This window comes from Astyanax mexicanus, chromosome 11 (assembly GCF_023375975.1).
Source record: "Astyanax mexicanus isolate ESR-SI-001 chromosome 11, AstMex3_surface, whole genome shotgun sequence".
Classification (NCBI taxonomy): Eukaryota; Metazoa; Chordata; class Actinopteri; order Characiformes; family Acestrorhamphidae; genus Astyanax; species Astyanax mexicanus.
Window position 1 is genome coordinate 42242501 of NC_064418.1, and position 24300 is coordinate 42266800.

General features: G+C 38.3%; 1 protein-coding gene and 1 long non-coding RNA gene across 2 annotated transcripts in view; one reads left to right on the forward strand and one right to left on the reverse strand.

The window, feature by feature from the left end:
• Nucleotides 1-2362, forward strand: part of LOC125805023 (uncharacterized) — a 76330-nt gene extending 73968 nt beyond the window's left edge. The window contains exons 2-3 of the long non-coding RNA XR_007441296.1: nt 2074-2125; nt 2240-2362. This is a non-coding gene — a long non-coding RNA (uncharacterized LOC125805023). The remainder of the gene's footprint in view (nt 1-2073; nt 2126-2239) is intronic.
• Nucleotides 1-24300, reverse strand: part of LOC111194881 (nectin-1) — a 29455-nt gene that overhangs the window by 310 nt on the left and 4845 nt on the right. The window contains exons 2-7 of the mRNA XM_049485310.1: nt 21542-21883; nt 17639-17941; nt 15451-15559; nt 11988-12130; nt 10860-10989; nt 1-10664 (exon numbers count right to left, since the gene is read on the reverse strand). The exon at nt 1-10664 is cut by the window's left edge and continues 310 nt beyond it. Of these exons, the coding sequence (XP_049341267.1) occupies nt 10574-10664; nt 10860-10989; nt 11988-12130; nt 15451-15559; nt 17639-17941; nt 21542-21883 (1118 nt within the window). The 3' untranslated portion in view covers nt 1-10573. The remainder of the gene's footprint in view (nt 10665-10859; nt 10990-11987; nt 12131-15450; nt 15560-17638; nt 17942-21541; nt 21884-24300) is intronic.

Genomic DNA, 24300 nt, shown 5'->3' on the forward strand with positions numbered 1-24300 from the left:
CAATCCATATATAGCAGTTCTGATGAACATTTCATGTGAGCTCATTTTCTGACCTCATAAACGTTCCCAGAATATGTTCTCATACACCACAAACCAAATATTCTCAGACACATTACACAGCAGTAAAAAAAATCCCCTGCATTTATTAAAGTCCCAACCCCACTTAAACATTTAGTCCACAGCATCTGTCCCAACACTTGTGTTTAAATCATGCACATATGCTGATTCGTCAACACTCATCTTCCAATATCTCATATCCCACAATTCTAACATGCATAAAATATTTTACTAACACAACTGCACGAAAAGCAAGGTATGCAAAGACAAGTGCGGTAAACTAAACTGCAAACACACCTAATAAGTACATGAAGACAAACAACTCATTCTACTTCTATAACCTACAGTCAACTCAGCAAAAAAGAATCACATATACTGACTATAATGATACTTTATTATAATGCAAAAATACAGTGAAGACAATTTAAAAATAGGAAAAACATTGATTTACAAAACAAGTATTATGAAAGCAAAAAAAATCCCAACATGTATGCATTTTACACAATACCCAATGTTCTGAAAAACATTATTGAGCTACATTATTCAGACTTGCAGACCTTAATCAGTTAAACAGAACTCATAAGAACAGTGGTAATATTCGCAGGTTAACTTGACCAACGTTTTGCCATGTTTAACAATCCAAAAATAAATATTTCTTCACTTAATGCATATAAAACATAATGAATCATTTGTGTGATCAAAAGTTTTAACGGAGGTTTACTCATGATAATTGACAAGTAATAAATAAATAAATATAAGAAAAAAATGTTCATTTAATTTTTGGTCAAATTTTAACTCTGAGTGCCTGACCAGGACAGTAATTTGTCTAGGAGTTTTGTGTTTTTATTTTGTTTATTGCTTATGTCTCGTCATTACGAGATTCATGTAAAGCTGCATTATGTATATTGTTGCCAACCCCTCAGTAAGGAAAGTAGCTGTTGGCTGTCCTAAAAGTCGCTAAATAACGCAATTGCCTAATTTGCATAATACATGTTTTTGAAGCTGTAAAGGATTCACGTTGTGGGAGAGAAAAAAAATGGAGTAAAACACCCTAAATATGTTAAAAAATGTAACAAATGAACTCTAACAAATGATCAACTTCTGCTGCTTTTAAATAGGCAGTCACGTCTCAAAATAACTTCATTTTTACGTAAATTACATAAATCAGTTTTTTGCCACGTTGAGCAAAAAAATAAGAGCAGCAGTTCAGTTTTTGTTTATTTTAAGTTTTTTTTTTTAGTTTTCTTTATTTTTAAACCTATTAAAAGACTAATTGTTCAATGATGAGCTAGCTATCTACATGTTATGCTTTTTACAGAAAGGCTACGTGGTGATCGAGGTAAATGACTGACTGAGACTGTGTGAGAGTTAAATTCAGTTATTTCTTTTCGTGTCACAATGAAGACACATTTACATTTACATCCTGCTCTGTAAATAGGGGGCGGGGTCAGTCAGCGGCGGCTGTGGGCATGGACAGTTGATCTGCAGTGTGGTCCTGGAGCGATGTGGGTGGGCTCTGACTGTGAGAGACTGACCAGCAGTGACTAACCAGCAGTTCTATGAGAATTTTAATGGTTCCCAGATAGATCAAGGGTCATAAGCCTTTTTTTTAAAAACAGCTTTAAATTAAATCAATCCCACTGCAAGGAAATGTCAAAGTTAGGAAATTCTGTTTAAAAAGTAAAACTTGTATAATGAAAACATGTTCAAGTTCACAGATTACAGCCAGACTTGGACATAAATCCTAAAAAATGCATGAGAAATCTCCTGAGCAAGTGTGGCAAGAATGAACACACTTGACACAGTGAGGTTAAGGGTGACTTGTAGAAATACAGTTTATTCAGGGCAAACATTCTGTATAATGCAGTATAATATTTTTTATAGTTTAAAGAAACTTCAGGTAGAAAGACTGAAATTAACTATTATAATAAAGTATAAATATTGGTAGTGTAACAGATCATGGATAATCTGTGGTAATCTTTATGAATCACCCTCCACAGTTTGGGGGTGTTTAAGGTTTAATGCTCCAAAAATGAAGATAAATATTTTTTTTTAATGCTAGGGTAAGGTTAAGGTTTAATGCTCCAAAAATGAAGATACATATTTTTTTTAATGCTAGGGTAAGTTTAAGGTTTAATGCTCCAAAAATGAAGATACATATTTTTTTTAATGCTAGGGTAAGTTTAAGGTTTAATGCTCCAAAAATGATGATAAATAATTTTAGTGTATTTCTAAACTTTGAAACACACAAGCTTTCCCGGCAGTTCGATGAGAATCTTAATGTTTCTCAGAAAAGCTTCAAGATCAGATTTCGCATGCCATATCAGCATAAACTTCTTCTTCAATTACAGTTAAACAGGCTTTACTAACAGGCTTTACTAGATCATACACCTCTCATTTTATTTCTCAGGATGAGTCTTCCTGTTTTCACTCTCCTGTTTCCTAACATCTACATCAGTTCACGTACACCAGTCCTCTCAAAAGATAAAGCTGCTACAAAGTGACGCCATTTTTGCTTTTGAATATACTTGTCTATTCTAACAGCAGCTAATCACTGTGGGCTGAATACTAGGTTTATATTTGTTTAGTATTTTACTACCAAAACCTAAATGTCCAAGTGCCACTATTGTACCGAGAACAATCTGTAATGTGTGAGTACTTGAGCTTGATTAGATATATTGTGTATCTAAGAGATCTTAGAGATAAATGCTCACTGTATTCATCATGGGAACCAGAGGCAGATCGAAAGGCTTAAAAAGAAAGCATTGTTCTATCCCAAACTAAACACGTGATTTTTCAATCTTGACTATTGATCTATTAACACTAGTAAATAGGGCATACCAGTTAAAAAAAAAAAAAAACTTCCTATACAATAAATATAAATTAAAACAGGGTGTTTCTCCCCGGTTTGGTTTGTTTTCACACAGGCAAAAAATGCATCACTCAATCAGAGACACTCAGCACAGCAAACTGCATGCACAAACAGTATAGTGCTTAGCCATGCACTATGACAGCAGCCTAAGATTTTGAAAGTAGCTAGTATTTCTGAAACCTGGACCTGGGGCCACCCTTCCAACACACGTGATTGAACTAATTAGTTTATTTACAAGCCATTTCTGAGCTGCAGTGAAAATGTTAAAGCAGTAATCTACTACAATGTGCAGGGCAGAGTACCTCCAGGACCAGGGTTGGGAAACTGTTTAAACAAGACTGGTCAGGTACTCAGAGACACCAGCTCTGTTAGGCTGTTTTATAAGGTGGTCCAAGAATAAACAGTCTTATTTAAAGACAAGTGCACAATTATCTAGTAGAAGCTACACATTAAAACACTTCAACAAGACATAAAAAACAGGATTAGAAAGGGACACTGATGTTTACAATGCTTTAGAGATATATTCCTGTGCTCTGCTCTGTGAAATGTGCAGTAATAATATAACTGATAGTAATTTGGAATCTTATTGGCTGTTGCCCTGAATATATCCATCACTGTGTAGCTTATGTAAGCCAATCTACAAAAGAATTAGATTGCTTGTTCCTTTCTCCATCTAAGTGCGTCAGCAGTGCATCAGCAGTGAGTCAGTCTATTTTCTGACGAACAGCACTAAGGACAGAGACAGATGCTGTGTTTTTCCAGCCTTGTGGATTGTTATGATAAATGTCTGCAGATTCTATTTAAAAACCAAAATATGAACTTGATGGCCTTATGATGGTATTCAGTGTCTCACATTCAAGGGCACCCGCCGAAAAAAAACTGCAAGCCGATCCACCAGCTCAGCTATCAGAACTTTGACAAACACCCTGTGATGAAAAAACTACAAGTACTTTAGGGTGTTTTGAGGGCTAGGCTGTTTAAAATGTGTTTTCTAGCTGGTAATGCAAATGTTTAGTTGCCTGGTTTCCTTCCTCATTCAACTGCTAGCTGTGAAAAAAATATCATTTTAAACACACAAAAAAGAAAGGGCCCTATTTTTGCAATCTACAGACAAGTCGTCAACCGTGCAGCTTCTTTTAGGGCGTGTCAGTGTGTCTTTGGCATCGTGAAGACACAAAAAGTATGCTTTGCATGACAGCGCAATAGGCATATTCTAATTCTCTTGAAAGACATGGGTCTGTTTGAGTGTAATGTCTAATAAACCAATCAGCCTATCACTTACAATTCTCTTTAAGAGCCAGGTGTGTTTTGACTTTGGCGGATTGGTATTTTAATGGCGCAGTGCTTCTGGGCTTCTCAGCAGAGGAAGCGGACCTGCCTTTTTCAGCGTGCCAAATGCATGCAAGTGAAAGTATAAAGAGATTTAGCTAGAAAAATATGATTTCTGTGTAATCTGGTGTCTTATAAATATGATAAATAGTAACAAAAGGTCAAAATCTTTGAGTGTCGAAAGGCACAGTATTTTGACAATGACCCTTACATGTCAAAATACAAGTCCTCTAGCTGATCTGCAGTTTATACAGAAAAGGGAGGAGCTCAAGTCTGTTGTTTCACTTCCTGGGTTAGGTAGTGCATAATCAATTGCATTTCACATCTAGTGAAATGAAGCGAGCTGTTTACACACCATACACAGCAGCTGTTTTGCCAACATGAGAAAATACTGTAAGCCATACAGCATGACGCCACACCTGCACAACAAAACAAACCGACTTAACATAACGACTTTGTCACTGGCTTACTATGTAAAGTATTTTAACAGCTAAATTATACTACTAGCCACAGCCTAAAACGCAGTATAATAATTTAATTCATTATATATTTTACATATACATATTTTTTATATTTAGCAATATATAATAATCTCTATTTTTTTTTTATTATTTTCATTTTATTGCATTCAACTTAGAGCAGGCCCAAACAGCATTGCACAGGCTGTTTGGTGTTTCTAAATACAGTCATAGAATTAAGATAGACAGTATGCTGTCCAGCTGCATCAATGTGGTGTTCGGGAATTGCATCTCAAACCACAAGACCTACAGCCAACTGTGAGGACAGCTGAGTAGAACAGGGAATATTGGGGTCTCTCCTTCATGAAGCAATGCAAGTGCATTTTCATTCATTTAATAATCTGAATACTGCAGAATATCAAAGTTTGTCAGAACTCTTGCTATTTCACATTATGCACAAAAAAAACATGCTTGAATTAAGACAATTGGTACATGCCTTTTGCGCATTTTTATTCACACAACGCGTCCTTTTTCACTGACACGCTCGAAATCAAGCAGCACAGTGCAAAGTAAATGTGCTGACTATAGTTGGCTAAAAAAGGGCCCCGTATGCTGCATCTGCAAAGTCACCCCCATTGTGGACAGCTCAATCAATCGACCCGACTCTGCAGCAGTTTCTACCCCCAAATCATTAGACTTCTCAACACACAGAGAATTAACTAATCCTTACACAGGGAATTAACTGACTCGTGCACACACACTTATCTCAATCAGACACATCTCATTTTCAGGAAACGTGTACTGTAGATACCTCACGCACAGTAAATGAAACTGTATTCTCCCGACACAGAAACTGCTGTGTTGTGCAGCTCTATGTTCCAAAGTCTACTAACATATGATAGAAATGACAAATTAAGCCTAGTGACTTGAGACACTATATGGACACATGCATTGGGAGACCTGCTAATTCATTTTTCCTTTTGGACACAAGTTTTAAAAAGAATCTATGCTGCTTTTGTTGGAGTAACTCCCTCTCGATTGTCCACTGAGATCTTTCTGCTAGATTGTGGAGAATTGCTGTGAGGATTGGATTAGCTTCAAAGTACTAGTGAAGTCCGGAATCTTGAATGATCACCACCACCCCTCATCCCTATAGTTTTGGATGGAGCACCATCATTTCAGAAAACACAGTTCCACTGCTCCACAGCTCAATGCTCCTTTGATGACCTGGAAAAACATCCTTTCCTTTCGAATAGACCTATTCTATTTACAGAACTTCTCTACAGGGACTAGAAAAGCTCTTAATCTTAGGTTTGGACATATAACGTAGATTTATATGTACTGCAGACTTATTTTATTGATTGTCATATAATTATTATATTTATAAAAATATGTAGCAGTGAACATCTGATGGCTGACTGTTGTCAGGGTTTTAATCAGTGAGTGGCTCACCTGTGTTTTCTGCTGCCAAGATAGCAATACACCAGAAGTTTACCTAAACACACCTCACTTCCTTACTGCCACGCCCATCAGCCCATAGATATTAAAATTCAGTCCCTATTTTAACAACCCTGGTGCAAATCGTTAAAATAGAATGTTGGGGTTGTAAGAGAGCAATAAGCATCGCAACTCTGCTTTGCGCAGGGTATAAGATAAAAAAGTCTAAATAAGTTGGTTTGGATCTGCTTTACTTGGTTTGGTTTGTCCAGTTATCAATGTATTTTGAGCTTTGTTTTCAGGCTGGTCGTTAAAAGTGTCAGGGCAAGTTTCACACTAAAAGCTTGTCTTCCATTTCTAGACAAAAGGCGCTGCTCTGTTGCACATCCTCCTCTCACATACGTTCATGGTGTTATTAGAAGCACTGATCAGTGTTAGATTAGACATGGTTAAATTTAGAACCTTGGTATTAGGGCTGCACGATATTGAAAAAAAATACCTTGCAAATGTTTTTTTTTTTTTTGGACAATATATACATCGTGAAATTAAACAATGCAGGGCCCATGACGTCACCAGCCCCAAACCCCAGGAAAACAGCAAAACAACAATAATCGTCCTTTAATCAGGCATTTAATTGGCTTTTTAAAAGGTAAATAAGATTATAAGCATTTCTAAGATTAAAAGTGTGAATACAGCTGTAACTGGAAATATCTGCGCAAATCTGTGCTGGACTGAGGTGCACAGCTTTCGACACGTGTCCATGTTAAAAAGCACTTGCCCATGTGGATGGAGGCCATGCGGTTACCTTGTGTTTACTCCTGCTCGCCCCCTCTTACGCTTCTAAGGGAGCAGCAGCCTGTCACTCACACAGACACAGAGACAGCGCTGTGTATCTACTTCTTGTGCCAAAAATCAAAACACTGCATCAAGATGTGTTTGATTTATTGCCTTAGGTGACATTGCACCTCCTGCGATGTAACTATTGCACATGCGCACATCGCAATGACTTGATGACCAGATGATTCACTGTTCAGACATCTACACAGATCTAGAGAGGAAAATCGATATTTTCACCCTCACCTTTCCTTATGTTCACAATTAACATGAAAACTACTTATAAACTAGCTTGTTGATAAATCAGCAATTTGTCCTTCACTAAGTTGAAACCTAGACCACTGCAAGAAAAAAATGTGACTATCAATCTACCAAATAAACAAGAAGTCTGATATCTCTAGAAGGGAACTGGTTCAAAACATACATCCGAACATTCGGACAAGAGATTAGAAAACCATATTAAACATATTTAAAGATATGGATGGGCTCTCTGATGCTACTGCATGTGTTGCACAGCTCTAGGGGTCTGGGGCTGTGGGTTAGAACCCTGCTCCAGTCACACTGTCAGGAATATGGTGTGTTTCCTTTGGGGTCTCCAGTTTCCTCTCACCTCTCAAAACTACATGTTTTAGGTGAACTGGCCTTGCAAAACTGCACCCTAGGTGTGAGGAAATGATTGTACATGATATTTTGTGATGGACTGGCATCCTGTCTAGGGGGTATTCCTGCCCTGTGCCCTGTGATTTAAAGAAGGCTCTAGAACCTGACCCATAAAGAAGGTGCAGAGGAAACGATAATGATGGATATAGCTTAAAAATGACAAATTACACTTAGACCATCTGACCATCTGTCCATCTGTGTCAGCAATGGGTGCAACTTAAGTACAGTGGAAAAATGCATTTATGTAGAGTGGTGTGCACAAACACTGATTGCAGGGGTGTCCAAACTTTTTTCAAAGGGGCCAGAATATTCATGTTAGAAGTCAAACCTCTCTCAATAACTAGCAGCTGGGCAGTATTAATCACATTCCTATTTTTACTGCAAACAAATGAGAAAACTATTAAAAGCATTCCAATTGCTCAGTAGTTTCTTGATGTATGTGATTACTCACTCAGTTCTCTTTATGCTATTTTGGTACAGGCAAATTGCTCATTAAGTCATGCTTCCTCTTGGGAAAACGGCACTGGACACTTCAATTAAGCTCTTACATAAGCCATTTAATAATTTAAAAATATCCCTCTTAAAATCACTGGTCCTCACCATTCAGCTTTTGTTATGTCTAAGTTTAGCTAAAGTCCTATCCAGCTGGGATTAGTTTCTCAGGGGGTCCTGGGGTAATTTTCTCTTTTAAGGGGGAGATGGGGGTGCGGATTACAGGCTGAATTACCTACTGCTTTTCGCTGAACTCTGTGATCCTCCAAAGATTTTATTCCCGTCCAAACGCACATCTCTGACTTTCGTCTCCTGGTGTTAAAAAAAAATAGCTATTTGTCCACTGCCACACACCGTAATAACACTCTGGGTGCGCGGTTTCACAGAGATCCACGTAAACACAACAGCGAGTGGAAATGTGAGGCTACTAACGTTATGTCACATGTTTGAGAAGGCCAAAAAAAAAAATAAAAAATAACTGATCCTCCTGTCGTTTTAATTTCAGTCCAGTTGCAAGTGTGAAATGTTTTTCACAGACGTCCCCCTAAAAAAATAATCCAGTCCAGATAGGTCTTAACTTAAAACAACACAGCCTTTACCACCACCACCTTTAGGTGAAAGGAAAAACGTTGGGCCACTAAAAATGTATTTATAAGTATTATACTGTTGGGAAATTAAAATTTGGCCAGATGGCCAGAGTTTGGCCCCCCCTGGTCTATACTGTAAGCTGAATGAGCATCTCTCTGCCCAGGAAATGTCTCCCTAATTAAATTTAAGAGGCTGGATCTCTTAGTGCTGACTCACATTCTAAGTAATCTAAACTGATAAAACACAGATGAAGACTGGTCTTACAAAAAAAAATCTTAATCAAAATTATAGCTGCTATCAGGGAAGAGATTAGTTTTTTTTATCCATTTGAGAGCTAACATATTTAAGTTAAATCTGCATTCTGCCATGCCGCAGTGCCTCACCATTGAATGAAACTATATGAAAATATACAGAGTCATGCCAAAAATCATGGGATAGAAGTTTGTAAAGTGTTGAAGAAACACTTGTGAGTTGTGTGACTGTGAGTGAGATCACAAATAAAACAGTGTAAGCATGAGGTTACACAACATGTGATCAACACATACTGGGTCCCATGCTACAGTTGGGTGGAAGGATGTAGTCAGATGCTAGTCATGTGTTTTTAAATCAGTATGCTCAGGGTCAACAGCAACAACAGGCTTTTCATTTCACAGAGCAGAGGATTACTGGATTTGTTTTAGGGCGTTTTCAAACCTGTTTGTTTCTCTGGTCCGAATCTGTTAATGAGTTTGTTTACTTGGAGCGTTTTCTCGCTCTGTTCTGTCTGGTTACAAATAGTCATAAATGTAAACGCACCAAAATGCACACCAATAAACCACGCGAGCAGCCTGTGTCCTTTGATTGGTCAGAGCTGTCTGACACGGGAGTACGTTAAATATAAATATACGAAAAAGTAAATACAGCAAGAAGATTTTGTGTTCCAGCGCAAATATCTGTGCTTTAACACTGAACGCTGATACGCTGCGCTTTCACAATGTTTCTACGTGCAGCGCAGATTTATACATAATAAAGTCACACAGCTGTGAGCAGTGAACGCAGCGCAGACGGCGCGTGCACGGACACAGCATTTGTTCACAGCTGTGGTAATTAAATTAGCGTTATCTGGCTAATATATCAGTTTAAACTGTGCTTGCTTTATCAGCCGTTTAGCTCAAATAAATGGCTTATACTTAATAGCTGGATCCGATCGAGACCGGATCACGTTCTCACCACAAGCGAACCGCTCCAGAGTTCGTTTGGTACCGGACCGAGACCACCTCCCCTAGCTGCTCTCGGTCCGGTTCTTTTGATCCGCACCCGAGCGCGATCACCGTTTTCACACCTGCTCAATCGAACTGCACTAAAGTTACAAACGGACCAGAGTTCGTTTTAACCGGACCAAATAGTGCTGGTGTGAAAACGCCCTTATTCCATTCTCTAATTTATTCCAATGTTTAAGCCTGTGGTGTTGTTGCTTCTATTATTTATTCCGATGTGGTTGTCCGTGGTGTGGAGGTCCAAATAATTTAAACAGAAATTAAACTTCATATTAACTAAATTCTGTAGGATCATTTAGTTTGCCCTCATATATAAAGGGTTTGAAGCCTCCCCACCACGGCAAGGTATGATCCTGTCGGAGAGGGAAAAACATCCGCTGATCTCATTTAGGTGTAACTGGTGACTCTGATCAACAGACCTGGGATGAAAAATGATGACGGGGCTGATCTCAGATCTTTTTATCAGACGTCTCCTAATGTGACTCATAACGTTCTCCTTCATTTGCTTGTCTAACCTCTCCATTAAAGTGTGGATGTTCCACAGCTTTCCAATGATTTTCTCTGATATTGTTCCCAGAACTTCTTCACTCCTATTCTGCTCCTCTTTCACCACTGTCAATGCGGTTTAGTTCTCTGTTGTGTGTAGGTGAATCAGTAGACACAGGATCATGTGAAGTAGGCCTAAAAAGGATACATTTTAATTAGTGATAAATCCTTTAATTGTTGGGTCTTAATATAAAATAATAATATTTTATTATATTAAATAATATCGGGAACTTTTTCAAAATATTTGAGATGATTAATCAGTACATTAGGACTCAAAACATGAACAAAACAGCTGTAAAAAGTCAGTATATATCACAAAAGAATACTTACAAAATTCTTTTTCTCAGATCTGAAATACGTTTGGTGCATGTTTCAGATGAGAAACATTTCCATATTAAAAAAGGAGCAGTAACATTTACAAAGATGCAAATGATGCAAGACGTCCAACAGGTGGTACAGTCTAAGTGGAAAGGGAAACAAACTATTCATTATGCTTGTTATAAAAATAACCCACCAATTATATTTTTGTTTATATCATTTAAATATTTATGTAGTTATATCTACTAGGGGTGTGACGAGACACTAATATCACGAGACGAGACACGATATTGGGTTTGTTTGAGAACGAGACGAGATTTAAAAATAACATTTTAAAGAAAACGTCAAAAATGAAAACTGGAGTTTTATTTGACAAAATCATATAACGCACACTTAACACACTGGTTTCTCTCACACATTGATTCTATAAGAAACAGAAATAAGAATAAAAAATAAAACTTTTCTAGGTCTTATATAGTGCAAACAATAAGTGCAAACCACAACCAGTCATATTAATCCTATGGTTTGTTTTTTTTCCTCCTAAATCTCTTGTAATTTAACTACGCAGAACCATAACCAGTCATATTAAGACTATGCTTGAAGTGCAAACAGAGACAGACCATTTTTTTTTAAAACAGTACAGAGCTAAGGGATTAGTACAACTGCCTATGAATCAGTCACGTGTTTGATTTACTTACAGTATTTATATATGGTTTGTGTCTTGTTGGTCACTCTGTTACCGTTTATTGTTTCCACTGGAGCCAAAATGCAGCCAGACATACAACTTAAAAGAAGCAGAAGCATCTTTTATGCAAATGCCTGAATTTTCCTCTTCTGCTGAGAGCTGCTCTCACTGCTCAGCCACCACACTCACTGCTATCGCTACTGGGTTGCCAGATCCCGCTTAAAAAGTCCACACTTAACTGTTTTTGGCCCCGCAAGACAGGTTTAAGCCTGGCAAGAAATATCGTCCGTTTTAATAGTGCGAGATCTTGTGCCACGAGATCTCGTCTCACCCCTAATATCTACTGTTTATTCCTCTTAATAAACAATATTTCACAGTCTCAGGTGTCTAAAACTTCTGCACAGTACTGTACACAGTATATAAACTACTAAATATTTATGTATACAAAAACTTACCAGTGGAAATCTGCATGCGTAGAGTTCCTACTCCATTACCATACTGGTTTGAAGCGTTACACTTATACAAGCCGTTGCTGTCAGAGTTTAGTGGAATTTCCAGCCTATCAACATCAACTCTGCCAGTAAGAGTCTTGTTCACCCTGTGTCAAAATATTAAATGTTAATACTCCTTATCACATTTTAAACAATACCAATCAACAATATATCAAATCATGTTTTATCAGAAGAAAATGTGATCTTTTGGGTGGGACGAGTAATCAAACTAGCGGTGGGACAAATTTTTGATATTGTGATACTGTAAATTGGTTGCACTCTATCCTTCATCTTAACTTATGAACATCCTACGTGACATATACTGAACATCCTGAGAGCATCAGGATATAAAACTTGTTCCTTTTAACTATTTTGCATCATTTACATTACTCCAGATTTGACCCTAAAATATTTACTGTCATGTGCCCAGAGTAGAAAAAAAAAACATGAATGAGCTGCTCATTGAATTATTTGATTTACTTTAGAACTTAGTATCATTATTCAGAAATGCGTCTGGTCTTTTTTTATCTTATGAAATAAAAAAACTGTTATTATTGAGGCACTGAATTGGGAGACATTTTCAGGGGTGATAGTGAAAAAAAATCCTGAGCCTGAACTTTTTTTTCCTGTTCCAACAGGGTGAGGAAGGGGGGGGGGGGGGGGTTGTTGGGGAGGGACAACAGACTGCATATGTGACGTAACATAGGCATAAATGTTGACACATTATTCAAACATTTAATAGTCTGTGTATAACCTTATTGTCAAGTGACACATTTTAGATAACGTTTTCATTTTCATATTTACATTTTCTCCACTCTTGTAAAAAAAAGTGCACTTTTATTTTTTCTTTTTCTACTGAGAGCTCTTCTTAAGATGGTGTCCTTGTGTAAAATAATGTAACTTTATGTTTCATAGAGATTTTTATAAACGTCAGGACATGTGGTCTTACTGTGAACTACAAATGAACAGAAGTCACATTACAGCAGTGTTTCTCAACCCTGATCCTGCATATTCTTCTGCATATTAACACTGTTCTGCATATTCTTCTGCATATTAACACTGTTCTGTATATTCTTCTGCATATTAACACTGTTCTGTATATTCTACTGCATATTAACACTGTTCTGCAGATATTCTTATGATTTTAGCCGATCTGATTCAGGAGTTTAGGGTTAAGCAGTTTATCAGAGCTGTGTGTGGATGAAACTGGTGAAACCGGTGAAACTGCTCTCTTACAAGAAGCTGCAGTTCCTCATCCAACCACTAGTGGGAGCTGCAGCAGCACAAGCCCCCGCTGTCTTTACTCAGTCACAGCTACAGCCCAGCCACGGGCTACAGAGCTCAGCTCAGCCAGTCTGGAGCGTTTTTTTTTTTACACGTTTTTTTTTAAGTTCATCTGTGTAGGAAAAGGTTTTAAAAACGGATAATACAGCTCTCTACAGTTCACCTTTCAGCCAAAGCAGCTAACAGCAGCAGTTGTCACGGAGTCATTGCTCGGATTACATTATAAACAGGTCAGTTAGCGCGCTGCTAACCTCATGATGTTTATAACTACGGAGTTTAGTGGACACACCACGGCTGCAAGGTTAGACTGTTGAAGGCTACTGAAGACTATTAAAGGCTATTGGAGGTTATTGAAAGCATTATTGGAGCAGAAATCAGTAAAGGCTGGTTAGATAAGTGATTCACCTCCTCGTCCTTTACTGCGGTGAAACTGCGACTAGCGCTGTCACAGTGATGTTTATTTAACGTCATTAAAACTGATTTTGTCAGGTATTGTCTTATAAATATTTACACAGAACTTATATCTCTCCTAAAATTTTGGTCACTAACATTCATGTTTATTTATTAGCAGCGTAAATTACCAGTGTTTGCTTTGGTGTGGATGTAATTAGGGGAATCTGTACCAGCCAGGTTTGCCAGGCACCTGTGTGGCATTAATGTGGCATTTGGCCCCGCCCAAGATCGGTATCGGCGATCGGCCCATCGTGGTGAAAGACGACCGGCGATCGGAATCGGCCCCAAAAACACTGATCGGTTCAGGAGGTGTAAAAAAGGAGGTGAATTTTGGCAGTGCATCTGCGATTCTTTTGCTCTCTGCCCGTTTCTTTCGTTTAGCACAACCACTTTCATAACTCCGCTTCATTTTCACTGTGACAGCTGTCACTCTAGGTGAAAATCAAGATCAGGTGAAAATCTAGGTGAAATGATTGTGGAATTGTGGAAAACACAATTTTAGTTCAGTGATCAGGGTTAAGAAACTGCTTTAAACTACAAACATAAAGTACTGTACTAAATTCTGACTATCCACTACATCTGGCTTCTAGCTAATTAGCTATATTCATTTTCTCCTGTAATCCTAAACTAATAACGACAGTGAAATATGTGAAATAGTGATTAGCTGATCAGGTACAGGGCAAGTTGAACATTACATATATAGTTTATTTATTTTCTAAAACCTTGACTCCCTATCAAGCTAACTCACTAACACAGCTGCAGTTTATTAATCACAGTGGGTTTAATCTGTGTGCTGATACAAGAAGTGTATTTTTAACCAGCTATCAGAAACATATCATCACAGTTTACGTGTTTAGCCTACCGTTATCTTTTTTTGAGAAAAATCTCCGTATATCCAGATCTGTTTTTAAATCAGCTGAAGCTGCTGCGTCCGATCCCGCTGCTAAATCTCACAGCAAGGGAGGGGCTTCCCCCGCTCCTCCGCAAAAAAAAAAAAAACAGCAAGCTGATTGGCTGTTTCTACTGAGAGGCGGGACTTAATACCTGAACCGGCTCTATTTATTTATTTTATTTATATATATATATATATATTTTTATAGAGCCACGCTACGCCGGATTTCCGGCGCGGCGCCGGAACGCTATCACCCCTGCATTTTGATTAATACAGCTCTAGTAATGAAGCTCCTCACCTAAAAACAGGAAGATACAGAACTTTTTAGGACATTAAATGGTTGGGTTGGTTTGGTTGCCAGGTGACGCTGCAGACATGGCACAGTTAATCTCTTAAGCAGCTGGAACTAATGGTAATTCCTGGCTTTTATCCCCTGCTGCTGTAACTAAGGAACACACTGTGCCAGTTTGCACTGCTTTGCATGTAGTTAACGATTAAAAAGATCAGGGTGTAACAAAGTCAGGGACTGTAAGTGTTTAAAGCAACTGACTTCTACTGAAATGTTTACTACTTACACACGGCAACAAACTTCTAGTTCTATTTACTGTAAATACTCACAGCAGTAAGAACCATAGAGGGAAGCAAAACAGGTTAAATAAAGCTGTCCTTCTCTATTTGTGAACCAGAAACCAGAAGCATCTGAAAGTTAAGATATAGGCAGGTGCCCCGTTTGCCTTTTCTTGGTAAACTGATATTCTGTAACTGCAGCTGCACCCACCACATGAAAAGGTTAATTACCTGCTCCAGATGTACAGCGTTGGTTTTGGATTGGCATCTGCTATACAAAGGAATTCTTGATGACTTGTGGGAGGATTAACTGAAGTAATATACACAATCTGGGGAGGATCTGAAGAAAGAACAAAAAGATACAGTTGCTTAGTAAATAGCAATTTAACAGGTCTGAAAACAGTTCACACCAACATGTCATTTTAAACTACTCATTAGATTTGATAGTTGATGAGTGTTGAAGTGTTCAGTCGAATGTTGAATGAGTTGCAGTAAAAACGAGTCCTTCTCGTTTGTGGGTCTGTTCCTTTGCGGGCACTTTGTGCCTATTTGACTAAAAAAAGTCACAGTTATATAAATATGTCAAACATGCAAAACAAAGCTGAAAAATATGTGTGAAAACACGCAAAGGCTAGTGCAAAGTATGTTCTTTGGTACAAACATTTTTATCAACCATCTTCTTTTGAGTTTCCTCTGTATTTTTGCTGAAATGCTCAGGAAAAAAAAACAGAAATATGCTGTTGCCTACACTCTGTATGCAAATGTTTGTGAACATCCCTTCTAATGAACGCATTCAGCTTCTTTAAAAGGGGCCCTTTGCTGACACAGATGTGCACATGCACACACACATAGCTTGTCTAACCTTTGTGGAGAATTACTGAAACAATAAGTGTCACAATAACTATTTTTGTTTGGGTAATCTACTGTCCCAAAATAATTGCAACAAATAATATTATTGTCATTTTAAGACAAATGTATGCCAGTGATATAAAAATAATATAATAGAATAATAATGCAGTTACACCCTTTTGAGATTTTTTTAAAGCTCACCTTCCGCGAAAATCCGATTTTTCTTGTTTTTTGTGGAATCCAGTAGGTCTCTCCGAGTTGAATGTGTACACCTGCACATTAAACTGTTTTGCAGCCCCCATTGTCTGCAGGAGCTAAGCAAAGAAATCCCCCCTCCCCCCCTCCGAAAAACGGGTGAATTTTGAATTATCTTTCTGCCTACGTAGGCAGAAACTCACAGACCAGCCCACCTTGGCTCGAGAAACTCCCAGAGGCGGAGCTGAAGCGACGCAACATCACCGCTCATCAGTTAGGAGGTGGGAGGCAGTGAGCGGCAGAGCGGTGGAGGGGCGTCGCAGTGCTCCTAGCCAATCAGAGGAGAGATATTTGCATGCTGTTTGCATGTATGAATATTCATGAGCAAAGCTGGAATCCGGTCATTTTGGACACACCCCTAAAACAGTCCATTAAAAAAGAGCTATACAGAGACACCTGAGCACTTTTTTTTTTACAAAAACGGCTCACATGTCATTCATTCATACTAGAGACCACAACTAGACATTTTAAAATGAAAGAAAAAACGACGGAAGGTGACCTTTAAATTATTAGGACCATTAGAAAAATAGAATTTGAATTTGAATGTTTGAAAATATCCTTAATAAATAACAAAAAATTAAAATGCTGTTTTATTCAAGTAAATGTCCTCTCCTTCGTAAGAAAAAAAAAAACTAACCTAACCACAATAATGAGGTCAGCAAAAAAATATTTAAGGTCATGTCCTCATGTCATGATATCAGAACTACTGCGACTCAAGAGCAGATAAACATTAATCTACTGGAACCACACATAACGGCAGGTTTCAGCTAGAGGGTCATAAAGCCCCCGGTATTGAGCTGTGAAGCAGTTGAATTTGGTTCTCTTAAATTATGGGGCACTATCCAATTCTTTTAGGTTTGAGTTTTGAGTTGTGGAGTTGAGGGAATGAGGTGGCATGGTAATCATCCAGTATCCTGACCTCACTGAATTTCACTGTTGTTGCTGAAAGCAATCAAACCCTCACAGCAATGTTCAAAAATAGAGTAGAACGCTTTTTTTGTACAGTTAGGTACAGTTACTTAAACAAAAGCAGGATCCTTAATCTTGTAAGAAACAATGAATAAGCAAGTGTCTCAATACCTTGTAGACACTGTAATTCTGACTCTTTACTGTAGAACAATAAACAATGGTGGGTAAGGTTGGAAATCACCTAAATATCTCATTCATTCCAGTCTTACAATAGTGACAGACACAATGGCATGACTGTTTCAGTTTATCTGTGTATATAAAGAGACTATTCACTGATACGTACACTGAAAATACACTGCAAACTCTTAGTGTGTAAATGACAGACAGTCTGCTGACAGTGACTTACAATGAATGACGAGTGCATAGTTTTGAACAATCTCCTTTTTTAGACTGGTGTGATTGACCACACACTGGACATTCTGCTCGTTTAGCTCTTTGGATGGTACACCAATCAGGCGGCTGCTGACAGTGTAGTAATCGTTAGGACCTGCAGACACATCAGTCTTTATCTTCAGAGAGCTATTGAGATCACCCAGATTCCAGGTCACTTCTGATGCAGGTCGAGATCTTGCAATGCAGGAAACTAGGATCACTTCAGAATCACCAACAACAGGAGTAACATCAGGAAACACACTGACATCAGGAGGAACTGTAAGAAAAGACAGATCTCTCATTACACAGCAACATGAAAAGGAAAGCAAAGGAAAAAAATTAATGGATAATAAAAATAATAATAATAAATTTGCTCACAGCAGGTTTACAGCAGATAGGACACAATACGTACAGGGGTTGGACAATGAAACTGAAACCTGTCATTTTAGAGTGGGAGGTTTCATGGCTAAATTGGACCAGTCTGGTGGCCAATCTTTATTAAATGCACATTGCACCAGTAAGAGCAGTAAGAGTGTGAAGGTTCAATTAGCAGGGTAAGAGCATAGTTTTGCTCAAAATATTGCAATGCACACAACATTATGAGTGACATACCAGAGTTCAAAAGAGGACAAATTGTTGGTGCACGGCTTGCTGGAGCATCTGTGACCAAGACAGCAAGTCTTTGTGATGCATCAAGAGCCACGGTATCCAGGGTAATGTCAGCATACCACCAAGAAGGACCAACCACATCCAACAGGATTAACTGTGAACTCTGTAAGAGGAAGCGGTCTGAAAGGGATGTTTGGGGGCTAACCCGGATTGTATCCAAAAAACATAAAACCACGGCTGATCAAATCACGGCAGAATTCAATGTGCACCTCAACTCTCCTGTTTCCACCAGAACTGTCCGTCACCACAATTAATTATTGTGGCCTAAACCTCAAGTTTCAGTTATAATTGTCCAACACCTGTAACTCAGTTAATATTTAATGCGACTTTCTGCCAAAAATATTAAAATGTTCAGTTACACATATGTAAATCAACACAAATATTGGTATATGCAAATAGAACAGCACTCTGTGGAGAAGATAAACATGAATTTATTGGCACCTTGCCTAATCTATCCTCCAGCACTGAACTGTGGAGCAGTGAAACTGTGTTCTCTGGAATGATGTACTTTTAAGAGGAGCTGGGGATTAGGCAGGGTGGTAAATATCCGACATGCTATGTAAACCTGAAGTGTTCTGCTGTTTTTGCTCGCCTTAAATGCAGTCAACAGACGGCAGCGTGCTGTAATGAAGATGCTGTAAATACTGCATATCTCTTACAACACTTACAACATTTTTTAAATAGTTTTATGAGTTGCTCTGTTTTAATAACATGAGAAGCTATTCACTTTAACCTTTAATTTAAAACATAACCTATATTTATCCTTTGTTTCCCTTTGACCACTTCCCAGCTGTACAGTATCTGTCACTTATAGAGCAGAAGTGAGGATCCACTTTTCAACATGATCTATTTTATCATGTTGTGTGCTTCCCTATACAGCAAAGTATAACACCCTTATAAATTATATGTTTATTTAAATATCACTGGGTAGAGGCAGTCATGACTCTCTATAGGTTTTTTTTATATCAGTACTATTTAATCATTTGGGCATTCTGTATAGCCTTACCTTTATTAACTTCATAATTACAATTGTAATTGTTTTTTGGAAGAGATGGAATGGGATGGAATGTTGTAATGGGGTTCGAGCACTTTTATTATTAAATCCTTCTCATCCTGAGAGGCTCCAGCTATTGGATCTTGTTGGATCAAACAAACAATAAGCCTGATTGTGGCGCATCGTCTTTCCCTTTTTACATTCTTGCTCCTACCCGAGCCAATGTCCTCACATGTTTTGTTAACTAAGTTAACCAACTGATTAACTGATTCCGACCAAATAAATTAACTACATGTGTTTAAACACTCCAAAATTGTGCTGATTATATTTTGTGTAGAAAGAAAAAACATTTTTACTTATCAGCATATTAACATTCAGCATCTTCACAGTGATTTTTTTTTATCATTTATTGCTGCAATAGCACATGCATGGACACTAGGGGTGTCACGATTTCCGTATTTAATCGAAATCGATCTAAATTATGTCATGGTCTCGAGCCTCGAAGTCAAAAAGAGGATCGACGATCCCTCCCTCTAAGCTACGCAAGCACGCGATACGCAAATGGCGCAGCACACTGTAGCCGACCTTTCTCCAGAGAATGTGGACATTCTCATCTCCTTAAAGAAAAACTTGAAAATATAAAAAATAACAGTTGTTTTGTCTAGCCTCGAATATGTTAATAGTTTCGGTACCTTAAGGAGCATCTTTCTCTCAGATAAAGTTAATAATATATCTTTGTTAAAGAAAAAAACATGTCGTGCTCAGGGACCGAAAAATTCGTATTTTTCATATTTAACTGTTATAGTAGGATAGAGTTCAGTTTGTTAAGGCTCTAATTGTTCTATTATTTTGTACATGACTGTTTCTATATTTTTTTAGTATTTATTTTGTTATGTTGCACATTGCTGTTTTAATAATGCACACTGCTGCTAACAAAAAAAGACACTAGATGGCATTACATATATATCTTAATTAAATTATTTAAATTTGACCATTAGTGCCTAATGTGGTGTATTACAGATCACATGTATCACTTTGCATCACTTATATCAAGCCCACCTTTTGAAATAAGATATTGTAAATTTGATGAATCAAACCAATAACTGACTAATCTGAAACTGACATAGGCCTCTCTGCTGTAAAAAAAGAAAAAAAGAAAAAAAAATCGAATCGAATCGTGACCCTAAAATCGGAAATAAAATCGAATCGAGGATTTAGAGAATCGCGACACCCCTAATGGACACCTACATGCAGCTAGCATAGGAAGAATCATGACATTTTAACAATGGCCAGTGAGAGGGACAAAACACATGTTTGACATGAAAATTGGTGGTACTAGAAGTCAGTAGGAACAGTGTGAGTTTTATTCATTATTTACATAGTTAACTTAACACTTAAACATCTGAATATGTAAAAACAGTCTTTCTGCTTTTTCTGTCTGACTGTAGTGACTAAATATTATCTGCTTATATCATCATTCGCTAGCATCAGGACAATTCTGAAGAAACACAACGTGACTCTAGAGTAAGTAACACTGGAAATTCAACACTTGTGCTTTTTTTTTTTTACTGTGTGGCAATGCAGTCTGCATTTCTCAGTCAAATTGGGAAATTTGGCGTTTTTGAAAGTAAACTGTCCACAGAGAACACTCTCCTCTACAAGTAACCTGGCCATTGTACACTGCCCTCCATAACCCAAGAGTTAATTTGCAAAAAAACATAAAAGTATGTTTAAAGAATAACACCTATCTGTGTTTGCAAATAAACTCATCTACTGACTCCCTAAAGCAGCTTAGTCTTAAACTGAAAAGTTTCAGTGAAATGGTATCAAAATACTAAAAGACAAAGGGGCAGTTTCCCGGACAGTGTTTAAGACTAGTCTTACAATAAAAAAACTCAATTCAAAATGCGGTGTAGTCCAGGATTAGCCTTAATCCCTGTCTGGGAACCTGACGCAACTTTTTAAATTCCTCTCATCCTATCAACACAGCTCTGACCTGTTGCGGTATAAACTCAATAACACGTCAATGGTGTGTTTAACTCCTGTACGTAGTGAGGTGGGGCCTCCATGGAGGTGAGGCATCTCAATCCGTCAAAATCTGGATTGAGATGTAGGGATATGCGCAGAAGAGAACAGGTTGACAGTGGTGAAGCCAAATATAATGAATAGAGTTAAAAATGCATTTATTATATAAACATAATAGACATTTCTTACCGTATACGTTAAGATTGATTTCTTTTTCAAAAGGCCCACTTGGGAAGATGTTGAAGATGCATGTGTAGATTTGATGGTCTAATGATGTGACGTTCTTCATACGAACTGTGCCATTATATTCTTTTGTGTTTCCAACAAATTCTATTCTGTCTCCAAATCCGTTTACACTTTCTGCTTTACCGTCTGGGATGATGACAAAAATATTCTCATTTGTGGAACTTGTGTGTGTCCTTCTTTGCCACGTAATCCGTGTTAGTCTCTCAGTTGTTCCAATCAGCTGGCAGAACAAGATAGCGTCCTCGCCTACTGTAACAGTGGAGCTCCGACCAGCGACATAAATGGCTGTGTAAAAACAGACAAACAATACAAAAACAAAGCAAGATTAATAAACAGTTTAACTATCGGTGAACAGAAGCTACTGGTTAAAAATAAACTTGATGTTATGCTATATATGTACAGAACTGGTGATTATTTACTTCATTAATGTTTTTATCTTCTAAACGAAGTAAAAAAACTGAGCCACTTATTCATTTATTCTGACCCTAATTAGGACCTAATTAGAAAAAGGTTAAAGTGTCTTTGGCAAAGAAGGTAAGTGTGAACAGGCCTTTCACAATAGTTACATTATTGTACTTATTGTACACTATATAGGCATAATGTTACTTTACGAGACTAGCCCACTGACAGAAACAAGCCAGTAAGCTGCCTCTAATTTGTTTCATTAATTTAGGATATTTAAACATATTTATACTCCAATTCCAAGGTCTAAACATTTGTAATTAATACATGTTAAGTGATCTTTAAAAGTAATATAAATGCATTAGCTACTATTTTTTTTCTCACATTTTAGAAAGAACTTTGGTAAAACAGTGGCGTTAGCAATGTGTCTTTAACCCCCCATGTTAAAAGTACTTTAAGCAGTGCTGCTTTTATCAAAACTTTGCTCCTGTGTTGTAGAACATTGTTAATTTGTGTTTGGGACCAGTATCACTCATTTATCACTGTTCACTTCACAAATTTGTCATTTTTAAAACACCATTTTTACTTTCTATTTTACTTTTAACTTTCTATTTGTGTATTTGTGTCAATACTGTACTTTTTACTACATATTTCCTCTTTTAATAGTGTATGCAATGAGGCAGCAAACATACTTGCACTTTCAATGGTCTTACAATGTCAAACTGTAAACGCCACAATTTGTATGAACTTAAGAGGAAATCTTTGAGTTGAATCAATTTATGATAACGGAGGTTAGTGTGTTTTGAATGACTGCTTCTTCTATTGGCTTCTGGCACATTCTATTTGCATACTAGGTGGAGCGATTACCTTCAGTCTACCTTCTGTCACACTGTTGATCATACATTATATTTATAAGAACTGTCTGATCTCTATGTTTCAGGCTGTAGGACCAAGACACTAACTCTGTGTTGGCTGTGTGCTGTAAAATGGGTGCTGTAAAATACTGTAAAATGGGCCAAACCTCAAACGTGTCATGACTTTTTTTTATTTTATGTTGCCAAATGACACACATCTAAAATATAAAAAAAGGCCTAGTCAAAGCAGGAAAACGAGACAGTTATGGAAAATATGAAGGTGTTTATACCTCCAGTCTATACAGTATTTAAGTTAATTCAGGTTGTAGCCCCATTTAGTCTTTGTGATCGTTTTCCCGTAAATTACTGCAATAGATAAGATCAAAAGCACATGACAAATCGGAAGCTGAAGCAGACATCAGACGCCATGTAACGGGATCTTTCTCTCCATAGTTTATCTTTTTCTCTTTAGTTTGCCTTCTTAGAAAAATGACTACATCATAGCAGCTATCATCAAAGACAACATCAGAGGGTTAAAATCACTTCACTTCAGTTTGGTAGCAAGACGACAAGACGACACAACAAGAGGCAGCAAGACACCGCGCCGAGACGAAACAAGAGGCAGCAAGACACCGCGCCGAGACGACACAACAAGAGGCAGCAAGACACCGCGGCGAGACGACACAACAAGAGGCAGCAAGACACCGCGCCGAGACGACACAACAAGAGGCAGCAAGACACCGTGCCGAGACGACACAAGAGGCAGCAAGACACCGCGCCGAGACGACACAACAAGAGGCAGCAAGACACCGCGCCGAGACGACACAACAAGAGGCAGCAAGACACCGCGCCGAGACGACACAACAAGAGGCAGCAAGACACCGCGCCGAGACGACACAACAAGAGGCAGCAAGACACCGTGCCGAGACGACACAACAAGAGGCAGCAAGACACCACGCCGAGACGACACAACAAGAGGCAGCAAGACACCGCACCGAGACGACACAACAAGAGGCGGCAAGACACCGTGCCGAGACGACACAACAAGAGGCAGCAAGACACCGCGCCGAGACGACACAACAAGAGGCAGCAAGACACCGCGCCGAGACGACACAACAAGAGGCAGCAAGACACCGCGCCGAGACGACACAACAAGAGGCAGCAAGACACCGCGCCGAGACGACACAACAAGAGGCAGCAAGACACCGTGCCGAGACGACACAACAAGAGGCAGCAAGACACCGCACCGAGACGACACAACAAGAGGCAGCAAGACACCGCACCGAGACGACACAACAAGAGGCAGCAAGACACCGTGCCGAGATGACACAACAAGAGGCAGCACTCTCAAGTTAAGGTAAGCTCAGACTACATAACATTTTTTTTCCTCACAATGTTCACTATATCAGATTAAGCAGTTATCTTCATTTGTGTCGTTTTCTGGAG